Genomic DNA, 14,165 nt, shown 5'->3' with positions numbered 1-14,165 from the left:
GAATCCCACACCATGCCCAGATAAGTGGTTCTCTGTACTGGAGAAAGCACACTTTTCTTGGCGTTAAGTCTTAACCCCAGCTCTTTCGTGTCAGCGAGAACGACTCTGTGTCGAACCGACATCCGCTCTGATTGAGCTAATATCAACCAATCGTCGATGTGGTTGAGTCGTGAAAGTGTGGGGTGAGAGTGCAAGGCCAAAGGAAGAACTCGGTGTTGGTAAGCTTTTGCCCCGCAAAAGCAAACCTCAGGAACTTCCTGTGATGAGGAAGGATGGAGACATGTGCATCTTTTAGATCGATCGTGTCAAACCAGTGCTCGGACTTGATCTGAGACACGACTTGTTTGAGTGTGAGCATGCTGAACTTCTGTCACCTGACTGAGCGGTTCAAATGACGCAGATCTAAAATAGGACACCACCCTCCATCCTTCCTCGGAACGGTGAAGTACTGACTGTAGAACCCGGACTCTGGTCGAGGTCGAGACTGACCTCTGTGGAGTAATCAGAGCGGCTAGCTCGGTGCCCTGAAGCGACGAACCGGCAGGGGATGGCCGTACTAGCTGCTCAAGAGACCTCCGTGGAGGTCGTGAGCCTCTTAGCACCTGAGCCATAGCATCAGGACCCTCATAGCTGAAGTCTTCTCTAAAAATGACGGTCCTCAGACCCACGTCATCTGCTAGGAAGACTCGTCTGATAGAACCAGAGCCTGCTCAGGGCAGGACCCAAGGAGGCACGCTTGGCAGGGGCTCCCACACCGCCAGGTGACATACTAAGGGAACCAGTCTCACGAGACTGGCCTCTGGTGCACTTAGAGCGGCTAGCTCGGTGCCCTGGAGCGGCGAACCGGCAGGGGACGGCCGTACTAGCTGCTCTAGAGACCTCCGTGGAGGTATTGCAGACAACACACAAACTGTGTGTATCCCCACCCGAAATGTAGTGCGGGCAGGGAAGAACACACAGCCTAATATACTGCCAGCTCTCGCCGTATGTTTGTCTACACTCGTATTGGTAAAATAAAGAGTGATAATGGACAGACAACACCAAATAAGACTGACACACACAGAGCGCTTGCTGAATGACAGAAAGCTGATGCCGGTTTCACCGCACGTGCTTTTATGCTTCCTGGTCGCTACGTCACCCCGCCCGTGACGTCTCGCCCCTCCATTGGACTGATTACACATGTGATTCAGAGCGTGGTCTAGCTGGAGGCGTTCCCGTAGCGTTTCGACGCAGCTCGAGTTCCTGAAGGGGAACATTATTTTATATTGTAATAACATTTTGCAGGATTACTGTTTTTTTTGAGACGTGTTATAGCACTTGCACATCATTGCTCTTTTGTTGATTTTGATTGCTTCAATTGTCCTTATTTGTAAGTCACTTTGGATAAAAGCGTCTGCAAAATGACTAAATGTAAATGAAATGTAAATTAAAATATCTGTGCGCCATAAGATGTGTTCCTCCGCAGGCCAGCTTTCAATTGCCCTGCTTGCATTTTGTTATTCATGGGCAGGAAAAAAGAAAAAAAAAAGAAAATGAAAGAATGTCACTATCTAGATCCGCAACAAATAGCATCTCTCAAAATTTCTCTTCCTTCCACCTCCCATCTTTTTCATGGAATCTATAAGGGGATGTCATAGGTAATAGTTTTACTGCAAGGATAGCACCACTCACTGCTTTGTCTACTAAATGAGTCATATTTTCAATGCTACTAGCTACACATTGCAAACTTTCTGGATTGACATTAAATGCGGGATGATTGACAGTGATAGCCACAGTAACAGAAGGGACAAAAAAAATCTGATACTATATGTAAAAATAGATCTAATAGACCTGACACTTGTTCTGTGTAATTTTTTTTTTTTTTTCAAAGTCACGTTATTGTTGCAACAACTACAACTTTGTGTAGGTTTTCTGTTCTTATAATAATACATTTAAAGCTGTAGTCCGTAAGTTTTGCCTCTTTGTCGCCATCTCTATTTCAAAACCTGCAATTGCAGCTGTGTGCGGAATTATCTTCCTTGCGTGGGTTGTGCGGCGGCACGGCTCCAGCACGGATGAATCTAATGTTTTGAGGAGTATGTGTGTCAGTCAGTCACCGCACCGGTGTGGATATTGTACTTTGCACTCACAGATTCTAGCCTACGTCTTGGAATATATGACTCAAATAAGCTTTTTTACCGGATATTGTCATCTGAACAAGTAAGTAACAAGTCTGCCACGTTTGTTCTGACCAACGGAGGAAAAAAGCATTACAATAAATTGCACTACCAACGGTGATTTAATCTAAATTAGCTCATATCACATCAAACCGTGCAAATTATTATTATTGTTATACTTTATTCTCAAACTGTTAATGTTAACAACATCAGCATTGCGTGACTATGAGTATAGTGCGTATAAGCGAGTAGATTTCAATTTCTGTACAGTCTAGGTTTTCTTTAAAATACAAATCTTGTGTAATCCCAGGCTATCTGTAATCAGAAGCACATTTAAAACTGGAATATAATTTAATTTCATTCACATGTGTTTCATAAACACATAATCCTTTCTGGATTACAATCCGCCATCAAAATGATACATTTAATTATTCCAGCTGCTGTGAGAAAAGCCGATATAAACTATCGGCCACCTGCAGGATCCTCACATGCGATAGCCTAGTAGCCGGGACAACTTATTTATGTTTACAGAAGTGGCGTAATGACGCAGTGGCATGCTCGAATTTCCCATGAAAACCTACCCGTACCACTCAAATTAGAAAACATTATTATAAACTGACCGTTGTGAATCGGGCTAAAGTAAGGCAATAGTTTCAAACACTGGCTGGTTATGTACTTGCTTGTTCTTATGTACTTATATTGATTTCGGATCATTTTTAACCAAAAAAAGTTACGGACTGCAGCAGTAAATATAATTTTAAATGTTCCTTGTGTGTTCAGTTCACTAATTCTAGATTATTAATATTTTTAATGTTTACTTTGCTGTAAACAATTTGTATGTAGGCTACTTTGTAACAATGGCTGTTCTATCCAGATCACATATTTTTCATGGAGGCCTTTTTAATGTTGAGATATATATTGAATATCAATGCATTATAATGTAATACCTAATACCTAATTCTAATGCCTAATAATGTATTATCAATACAGAATTCATATAAAGTGTTACCATTTTGATTTACAAATATAGCTTCATAACATATCAACAATTTTTTTTATCAGATTAAAAAATAAATAAATAAATATTCTGAATGCAGTCCAATCCTGTGCACAATGCTATACACAGTGCCAGTAGTGGTCGATAAATAATAAATAGTTATGTTTTTGTGCTGTGTTGTCTTACTTTTAGTTGGGCAGAAGCCCCACTTTCTCTCTGTGTCGTAGTCTGTTTCTGTGGAACACCATAGCTGACCATCTGCTCTGCCCTCCACAATGCATTCGGCATACCACTTGTCATCAAATTTAAACGGGAACTGGCATGGTTTCCCAAATGCATTTCCACCTATTGTATATAACGCTACAGAACATCAAGAAATTAAATTAGACAATAGTAAGATAATGACATAAATATTTGATCTTAACAATTAAATTGTTAAACAAACAATACTTTGAGCTAAGGTCTTTCGCCCACAAATTGTTTATACAACCCCAATTCCAGAGAAGTTGGGACGTTTTGTAAAAATGCAATAAAATCAAGAATCTGCAATTTGCTCATTCTCTTTAACTTTTATTTAATAGAAAAAAGTACAAAGAAAAGAGTTCCAAAGTTTTCACTGACCAACGTAAATGTATTTTGTAAATATGAACAAATTTTGATTTTGATGGCTGCAGCACATTCCAAAAAAGTTGGGACAGAGGCATGTTTAACACTGTGTCACATCAACTTTCCTTTTAATTACAATGTTTCATTGTTTGGGAATTGAGGATACTAATTGTTAAATTTTTGCAAGCAAAATTTGTGTCCAGTCTCTCTTGAAACAAGGCTTCAGATACTCAGCAGTCTATGATTGTCGTTGTCTGATTCTCCTTTTCATGACTGGTCATACATTTTCAATAGGAGTCAGATCTGGACTGCAGGCAGGCCAGTCTAGCACATTCACTCTGAGTCTACAAAACCACGCTGTTGTAGCACATGCAGAATGAGAGCTGGCATTGTCTTGATCAAATAACCATGGACTTCCCATGAAAGACATCATCCTGATGGCAGTATATTTCTCTGTACAACTCAAATATATGCCTCCGTGATAATGGTAACGTCACACATATGCAAGTCACCCATGCCGTTTGCACTGATGTACTCATACCATGACAGATGTTTGGAGTAACAGAGTTTCAAGTTGCATTTCTTGATGCAGCAGCAGACTACGTTAAGTGACAGCAGTTTTCTGAAGTACTCCTGAGCCGATGTGGCTATATTTAACACCGCAGCATGATGGTTTCTTATGCAATGCCATCTCAGGGTTCAAAGGTCAAGCACATTCAACTGAGGTTTCCTGCCTTGCCCTTCATGTACTGTGATTTCTCTGGAGTCCCTGCATTTTTTCACAATATTACGTGTGGTAGTTGGTGAAAGACCTAAATTATTAGCAATTTTGCATTGCGAAATGTGATTTTTGATTTGTTTGATACTTCTCTCATGAAATTTGGATATTCTATAACCTTTTCACTTTTATTTTGCCTCTGTCACAACTTTTTTGGAATGTGTTGCAGCCATCAAAATTAAAATGTGTTCATATTTACAAAATACATTTACATTGGTCAGTGAAAACTTTGGAAATATTTTCTTTGTACTTTTGTCAATTAGATCAAAGTTAAAGAGAATGAACAAATCACAGATTCTTGATTTCATTGCATTTTTACAAAACATCCCAACTTCTCTGGAATTGCTGTTGTAATGCTATGCTGTAAATGCCCCATTTTAGGTGGAAGCAAAAATATTCTGTTTTAGTTTTTAGTTTTAAATGCAAATGAAGAAAAGAAAAAAAGGTCCCACTTTATATTAAGTGGCCCTAATACTTGTGTACTTACATAGTAACTAGATGTGTACGTAGTTTGTAACAACAGTGTAAGTACACATTGGTACATAGTATCTACAGCTGTAATATTTCTGTAACTACACACATGTAACAACCCTCAGAATGGTTTGTGTAAGTACAAATGTGTAACAGGACATTGGTAACAACACTTTTTGGTAATTAAAGTACAAATGTGTAACAGGACTTACAGCACTTTTTGGTAAAGAAAGTGTTACACTTTATATTAGATTTACCATGTAATTACTCTCACCAACTTGAGATCCAACTCCTCCCACTTTACATATCCCTAAACCTACCCATTTCCACCCCCGGATGCCATTTCCACCCCTAAACCTACCCATCTCCACCCCCTGGATCCCATTTCCACCCCTAAACCTACCCATCTCCACTCCTTGGATCAAATTATTCCAATTACTCTTACACATATTGTTGTTACAAATTGTAGTTATATAATTCCTGTTACACAAGTACTTAGTGAAGTGGTGTAGTTACAGAAATATTACAGCTGTAGATACTATGTACCAATGTGTACTTACACTGTTGTTACAAACTACGTACACATCTAGTTACTATGTAAGTACACAGGTATTAGGGCCACTTAATATAAATTGGGACCAACAGGACAACCAATATTGCTGCTATTGCAAATACTATAGATCAATCCTACATGTATGAACTGGAGTTAGACGTGAAGAAGGAGCGACTATGGCAGGAATAACAAATGCATCGGGCCGTTTCTGGATGGTTATTTGATGAATTTATGTAACTGAGTTTTTCCAATCATTTTCCAGCAATGGACTTGGGGTTATGTTGCGTCATGCTCATTTATTAATTGTTATAGAGATGATCATGTGAGATCTGCGATGGGATGCCTACAGTTACCTATTTCTGGGGGTCATATTCCCTTAAAAAATAAAATTAACCCACTGTATCATCAGTAGCTCAGATGCCAGCAGTAAATGAACACCTCTTCATACAGTAGCTGAGACATCCTTGTGATACCAATAGCTGCTCTAGTGAGGAGAAAAACATGGCGGACTATGTACAGCTTACTCAGGGGAGGATCTAAGCTAATAGGGCAGATTAAATCACCAGTCATGGCCAGTGCCTATCCCAATATCCCAGAATCGGTGGATTTTTTACCATTATAGGGTGGTTGTGCACAAACAGAACAAACAAACTAAATTAATTAATTAAAAGGAGTCATGACATGGATTTTTTTTATTATTATTTGAATATGTTTCTTGAGGTTTACTTATAATAATAATTATAAATAATAAAGTTAATAAAGTTTTTTGCACACAAAAAAAGACATATATGGCGGAGACGAGGAGGAGAATAAAGTCGTTATTTTTGTTTTCTTCGCGTACAAAAAGTATTCTCATCGCTTTATAACGTTACGGTTGAACCACTGATGGCAGATGGACTATTCTGACGATGTCTTTCATACTTTTCTGGACCTTGACATTGTAATTTACTTGGTAGTCAATCGGACAGTCACAAGCTTCCCGGTTTTCATCCAAAATATCTTAAATTGTGTTCCGAAGACGAACGAAGCTTTTAGGGGTTTGGAACGACATGGGGGTAAAGTGATTAATGACAAAATTTTCATTTTGGGGTGGAGTATCCCTTTAAGTCAGTACGTCACAAAACTAATTACAACCAATGTTTGTTTGACCAAATGGCTATGTTTTTCACCCTTCATTTTTGCCTTTTCGTAGGCCCATCAGAGGGATATTTCCCAGGTTTGCTTGCATAAGGTAAGAATGAATTAATGTAAATTGTTACCTGCGACAGGTGTAGCATACTCTTCATTTTTACTTTGTTTTTTAAATCTAGGTCAGGGGATGGGGGGGGGGGGTCACTTTCAGCTACCAATCTCTCCTCATTACCTCTTTCACTCCCTCTAAAGGATTTGACAGACTTAGAAGAACAAGAGCGGATTCTTCAAAGTGAAGATGCCAGACGTGTGATGGTAATTTATATTTTAAGAATTATTTATTTTTATTTTACTTGTTTTTTATTTATTTATTTTGAGAAAAGAAAGCTTTTCATTCAACACACATCTACCAGGTGAATGTTGTTTTTAATGTTTTCTAGCAGGAAAACTACATTCCCATGACATTTATTTGTAACCTATCCATGTTTTGTGCAAATATGTCCCTGACACCCTTTTAGGTTGGCCGTTTTGCTGTTGTGGGAGGAGAATCAGTTGAGGCACGTAGGATGCTGGGCTGTACTCTAACCAATGAGCCAGCCTCTCAGATGAACTGGGCAGTAGGAGCCCGAAAGATGAGCCTGAACAAAATAAACTCCATTTAGAGGCACCAGGTGTGCATGTTTGGTAAAGTCAGAGTCCACATGGGTCCTTTGATCCTAAATTCAGTTTTATCAAATTTAAGTCCATAAAAAGTCTTAGGTATCTTAAATGGAATGAGAAAAGCCTTAATTATCTTTTCAACAGGTCTTAACTTTGGGGGCGGAAAAACAAAATGCAAAATGGCTTAATATGATTATTAAAGGGATAGTTCACCCAGAAATGGTAATTGTCATTTACTCACCCGCATTTTTTTCCAAATCTGTATGAGTTTCTTTCTTCTGTTGAACACAAAAGAAGATATGTTAAAGAATGTTGGTAAGCCAGCAGCTGACGGTAACCATTGACTTCCATAGTAGGAAAAAAAATACTATGGAAGTCAATGCTACCGTCAGCTGTCTGGTTAACAACATTCTTTAATATATCATCTTTTGTGTTCAACAGAAGAAAGAAACTCATACAGATTTGGAACATTTGTATATTGAGTATAAACTCCATATCGAGTTTGTATGATATATATTGAAATATAACTTATAAACAATATAGAATGAGCCATTTATATCATTATACAGATCACAACTTATCACAACTTAGTTTGATTGCATCATATAATAATTGCTGTTAATAGTGTTCATCGTCTGTTTGATTACGTCTTTAATTGATTTTTCCGTACATTTCTGCCATATGTACATTAACTGACAGTCACCACTGATAAGCTACCACTAAATATTGTAGAAACTTAATTTGCTGTAAAGTTGCTTTGCAATGATTTTTATTGTGAAAAGCGCTGTACAAATAAAATTGAATTGAATTGAATTGAATTATCTACTTTTACATTTTTTTTCAAACTTTTAAGCTTTTCACTTTGCTTTTCCTTTCAGTCCTCCATCATATCTGCAGGTGCATAAAAGGTCTATATTAAAATTAATTAAATAGTTTTACATTTGAATTCACTGTGTTTTAACTTGTAAACATTTTTATCAAATTTCAGTTTGCACTTAATGTTGTAGTACATTAGTAAGTCACATTTCCAAATAGTTAGGACCCACCTTCTTTCAGTCATACACTACTACCAATCAAATGTTTTACAATATTGTGCAGTTTTAACTTCCTGTTTGTTTTTATACTTTAGATGCCTTACAATAACAACAACAAGGGAAAGCTGAGAAAAAGGAGGCCTCAGAGATCATCTTTGCTCTGACAGTGCAAAAATGGCTTCGTTGTGCCCCTGAACGGCTTGGGAGCATTGCCTTGTGGTGGAAAGCCCTGAGTTCATCAGACTATCCGTTTAATGAGGAGTAAGGACATCCTTTTTGAATCAGAAAAGTAGCTTCAAGTCCTGAACAGCAAACTGTGATAATGTGTCAGTCTGTAGTAATTTGGTGTTTCTGCCTTTGTTGGTGAGTTTCCATTTGCATTTACTTCCATTTTGCAGATGAATTTTTGCGTTTGTTATATATCGTCAGTTTTACTGGCTCTTCTCCTGGCATTTGCTTTATAAATTCAGAATGAAGTATTCCATGTAATTAAGTCACTTTGTCGTCCATTTTATCATATTCTGTGCCTATGTTGTATTTTAAGCTCTTTCCCTCGGTTTCTCAGACAAGGCTTAAGCCTAGTCTCAGACTAAAATGCATGTTTGAGCTGTCTCAACTGAAAATAACTTGCTCTGACAGATCTTAAAATATGTCAGTGTCTTTGTTTTGTCTCAAGATGCACACCAGTAATGTGTTTTTCCTAAGTCATTTTTATATATAAAAAAACTGTTTAAATATCCTAATTTTACTAAGGCCTAAACCTTTATTAAAAGCTAATCACTGTCTGTGAATCAGGGCCTAGGTATTGTGGGCACTGCAAAGTTTGTTTGTTTGTTTTTGTTTTGTTTTAAATAAAATAATCACTTGTTTTACTTAAATGTGATGCTATTTTCATGGTCAAATAGTTTGTTAAAATCGTGTGGGGGCAAAAATGAATATTTGCATGTAAACTGAAGGATGTTGTTTACTTTGAGTGACTTTTTGATTCAAAACCATATTAATTGCAGTCCTGCATGTTCTCTGATTGAAAAGAGTAAAAATCAAGATTGGTTTGATCATATTTCTATGTTGATTCAATGTTAAATAAGTGGCTTAATTTAAGTTGAAGAAAATTTATCCACTGTTAACAACCACTCTGTCAGTTTAGGTGTTTATCTATTTATTTTCTTGTATTATTTTCCCCATTTTAATTTATGTTGACTCAGTATTTTGCTGTTTTCAAATGTCATCACTTGAAGGCACTGTTCGTACTCTCCTTGCTCATGGAATAAAACTAAGAATGAAAAACTGACATTACTTTATTGTATATTGTGGAAAGTGGTCTTAAAGCTCTTAAAGCCATCATAACTCACTGAATCATAGGCTTTGGATTGTCAGAATACTAGATCAATTAAACAAATACTAAGAATAAAAATCAAAGTACACTTTCATATGATCCAATTATTTTGATGACTTAAAAAAATACAAAATAGACACAATTCTTATTTATTAGTTAATAAATATTCCAACATGAATAAAAATCACAACAAGAACAATATGTGATGTTTCAGATAAATGTTTAATCATTTAATAATAAATATATTATCTTTGCTTGGAGATGTTTGTTTTACCTCTGTAAGCGCTCTCTGCAATTCATACAAAGTAACAACTGAATCAAAAGTACATCTTGATGTGATGGTCATCTTTATTTCCCCATATTTGTGGGTTCTTCCTTAATTTTACCTCCCAATATTTATAATTGGTAATTGGCCTTTTTCTTCAAAGGGATTAAGCAGTAAGTGTGTCTTTATAAAATATGATAATACCTGTATATTATCTACAAAAAGCAAATATAATTGGATCTTCATTTTAAATGGACAGCAATATACAACCCCAAATCAGGAAAAAAAAAAGTTTGGACGTTTAGTAAAATGCAATGAAGTCAAGAATCTGTGATTTGTTAATGCGCTTTAACTTTTATTTAATTGACAAAAGTACAAAGAAAAGATTTTTTAAAGTTTTCACTGACCAACTTAAAATATATTTTGTAAATATAAACAAATTTAGATTATGATGGCTGCAACACACTCCAAAAAACGTTGGGACAGAGACCAAATAAAAGTGAAAGGGTTATACAATATCCAAATTAAACTGTTTTGAAACAGTCTATAAGGGTAAATTGGTAATAGGTGAGGGTATCAGGTTTGGCTCATCAGAAAGCTATACATCAATTATATGCAGTGATGCTGCAGATTCTCTGGGCCAGAGCTCATCTCAGATAGTCAAAGAGAGAGTGGAAATGTGTGCTGTGGTCACATGAGTCCACTGGGAAAAATGGATGTAGAGTTCTCAGTCCCAAAGACCAAAGGGACCATCCAGACTTTCACCAGCGACAGATGCACAAGCAAATATCTGTCACTGTATGGGGGTTTATCAGAGAAAATGGCATGGGTGTCCGGCATGTGTGAGGGTACCATTGACATGGAGGCATATATTGGCATTGTAGATACTGCCATCAAGATGACATCTTTCATGGGAAGTCCATGGTTATTAGAACAAGACAACGCCAGGTCTCAATCTGCATGTGCTACAACAGCGTGGTTTCGTAGACACAGAGTGAATGTGCTAGATCAGTCCAGATCTGTCTCCTATTGAGCGTGTATGGCTCATCATGAAAAGGACAATCAGGCAATGATGACCACAGACTGATGAGCAGCTGAAAGTCTTGTATTGGGCAAAAATTTTACTTGCAAAAATTAGTATCCTCAATTCACAAATAATTAAACATTGTAATTAAAAGGAAAGTTGATGTGACACAGTGTTAAATGTGCCTCTGTCCCAATTTGCTTATATTTACAGATTGCAGTTTATTTGGTCAGTAAAAACACTGAAATTCTTTTCTTTGCACTTTTGTCAATCAAATAAAGATTAAATAGAATTAAGATTGTATTATAAGATCTTGATTTTATTGCATTTTACGAAATGTTATTGCATTTTAAAAAACTTTTCCTGATTTGGGGTTGTATTTAATCCTGTCTAGATGTTTTATGTCTTACTGAGGTCTATATAAGTTAAAAATGTAAAGATAAATATAAATTTCAAAGATTTCTATGTACACTAATTATATAAAAATATACTGTCAGCGCACCATAGTTATGCAAATGAAGTAGATCAAGGCGTTTGTTTAAATTCATAGGGATGGAATCCTATCGAAAAATATTAGGCTTAAAAGATTCCTTATCCTGTTGCTCTATCTAGTGGACAACATTATTATCACAGCCTTCATCTTTCAGTTAAAATGGCTGATTAGCGTCACAAACATTATAAATTCATGAAATGTTTCCAGGGGTGAGAACCAGAAGGGCATAAGTGACATTTCACCAACTTTACAGGAGGGCCAAAACAAAAATTGACCTTAGTTTGATCTGATTTTGTGTACTGATTTCAATATTTTATAATAAAAATGTGTACACACATGGATAACAGTATACTTATTGAACACTATTTTAATATTTATTCAGAAAAAAAAAATTCCAAGTTTAAAAATGTTTTTAAAACGTCACTTACGCCTTTTTGGCACCAATGTTTTATTCAATTTTGTGTATAAAAACATGGGCGTATCTGCTGACAATATGAACAAAACATTACATTAACGAGTTTAAAAGAAATAACAATCCATTGTGATAAAATAAAATATCGTATAAAAAAGCCCTTACATCAAATTAGTTAATTGAATGTGATTCATTTTACTGAAATAGTAATCTCCGGCACTTAACAATTTGGTCAAATGGTTGATTGAAAAGCCTTTACAGATGCCTTCCCTAGTGAAAAATAAATATACAAAAATGTATTTGAAATACATTTATTTCATGCTATACTACAAATACATTTACATATTATTTACATGTCACTAAACTGGTATACTTAAAGTTTGCTAAACTGGAACAACTAATTGTGTACTTAATGCACTTTAATTGTAAGAAAGTAGTGCTGAAGTCTAACTAAAGATATACTGAAGTATATTTGATTGTGCTAAAGTTGAACTTTTGCAAGTATACTTCAGGTACACTTTAAATATCATCCATTTAAAGACTGATATTATTCGAAGATATAAGTCCTCATCAATATACCTCATAAAGATATACAGTCCTCATCAATAGTGACATTAAAGCACATTTTAGGCTTAATATTGAGAAATGTGCATTGTGCACAAGTAGTACTCCAAATAAACTTGAATTATAACTTTTATATCAGTAAGTATGGAGTGATATGTCAGTAAATAAGACAATAAATAAAGTAAATAAAATGTTAATAGATTTGAACTAGTATGAATGTGTGTCATAAAGAAAGTTTCAGATGGAATTGTGAATTGTACATGAAATAGTAGCCTATTCTGACTGGCTGACTTGTAAAACTTGGTGTCCACATAAGACTGTGGGATACTGCTATTTGTGCAGAGTGAGTAAGTCTTTCTTTTTCACAGCAGTGATCCCAGGTGGACATCTGTGTAACGTTTTATTCACTGCATTTCTTGTATCCTTTCCCCTGTCATATCCTTTTTCTATGTCTGTCTGTCCCTTCTCTGCATTCTCTCTCTTGTGGCTAAGCAGTAACTGAGTGCCTATATGATAACACCCATAGTGTAAAAAAAATTTATACATTTATTTCATACTAAGTATAGTTCAACTCTATTAATATATTTACTGACATATTGCTCAATTTTATAAAAATTATAATTAAACTTGTTTGGACTACTACTTGTGCACTATACACATTTCTCAATATTAAGCCTAAAATGTGTTTTAATTTCACTATTTATGATGGTCTTTAAATGCAAGATATTTAAAGTGTACCTGAAATATACTTGCAATATTTCCACTTATATTTCAGTATATTTTTATTTGGACTTCAGCACAAGTGCATTAAGCACAAAATTTAAAATGGTTCCAATTTAGCAGACTAAGTATACCAGATTTGTATACTAAAAGTACAATTGCAGGGTATTTTAATTAAGTACATAAATATGTAAATGTGTTTGTAGTATACTTAGCATTAAATAAATGTATTTCAAATACATTTTAGTATATTTATTTTTCACTAGGGACATACCATTAGAATGTAAGTTGTTGGTTACTACCCGCTATATAGCTACACCTCACTGACAATGAATTCTGGATATTTTTTTTTCATTTTCTCCCTCATCATCCAGCTCTTTGTCACAAAATAAGACAAATAATACATCTTCAGCAGTAAAAAACTGGTTTCTTCTCATGGTTGACCTTTGGCTCAAGTGCTATCCACAAGCTTTACCCACAGTACATTTCTCAGTGCCAAAGGGGCGTACGTGCAGTTACGCCCTTTTGGCATCAACTGGTTTAGTATGTTGAGTTTTAAGTCTTTTGGTTTCTAATGAATAACTCCAAAATTATTAAGAATTCACTTGTGTCCTTTTGGCAGTAGAAAGAGATCATCAAGCGCTTTCATTTGATATATATATATATATACCATTGGAACGCGTTAACAACACGTAAGCACGTGTAGGAACGTGTTACATATGATTTTATGCAAATGATCAATAATTTTGTTCTGGCTCATTGTTTGTATGTGGAAGACATGAAAATCAACGAACCTTAAATACAAAGTTTAGTCTGTTCAAAGAATTTACAAATTTAGCTGATTAGGCCTAAATGATAATAATAATTGAGTAATTTTAAGATTCAGTAAGTATTGATATTTCTCTTTAGTCTTTGAAAATAAAAGATCATGCTTATATTTTATCCACTTTTATTAGTTATTTGTT

General features: G+C 35.5%; 1 protein-coding gene across 1 annotated transcript in view; it reads right to left on the bottom strand.

Annotated features, from left to right (window-relative positions):
• The window catches only part of LOC107730099 (macrophage mannose receptor 1-like), a 61,693-nt gene that overhangs the window by 28,609 nt on the left and 18,919 nt on the right, over positions 1 to 14,165 (bottom strand). Inside the window, exon 3 of the mRNA XM_016540833.1 lies at positions 3,340 to 3,513. Coding sequence (XP_016396319.1) covers positions 3,340 to 3,513 — 174 coding nt within the window. The remainder of the gene's footprint in view (positions 1 to 3,339; positions 3,514 to 14,165) is intronic.

Source organism: Sinocyclocheilus rhinocerous, unplaced genomic scaffold, assembly GCF_001515625.1.
Source record: "Sinocyclocheilus rhinocerous isolate Xijiao unplaced genomic scaffold, SAMN03320098_v1.1 scaffold36, whole genome shotgun sequence".
NCBI classification, from domain to species: domain Eukaryota; kingdom Metazoa; phylum Chordata; class Actinopteri; order Cypriniformes; family Cyprinidae; genus Sinocyclocheilus; species Sinocyclocheilus rhinocerous.
Note: the sequence above shows the minus strand (reverse complement) of the source record. Positions and strands in the feature narration are given on the sequence as shown.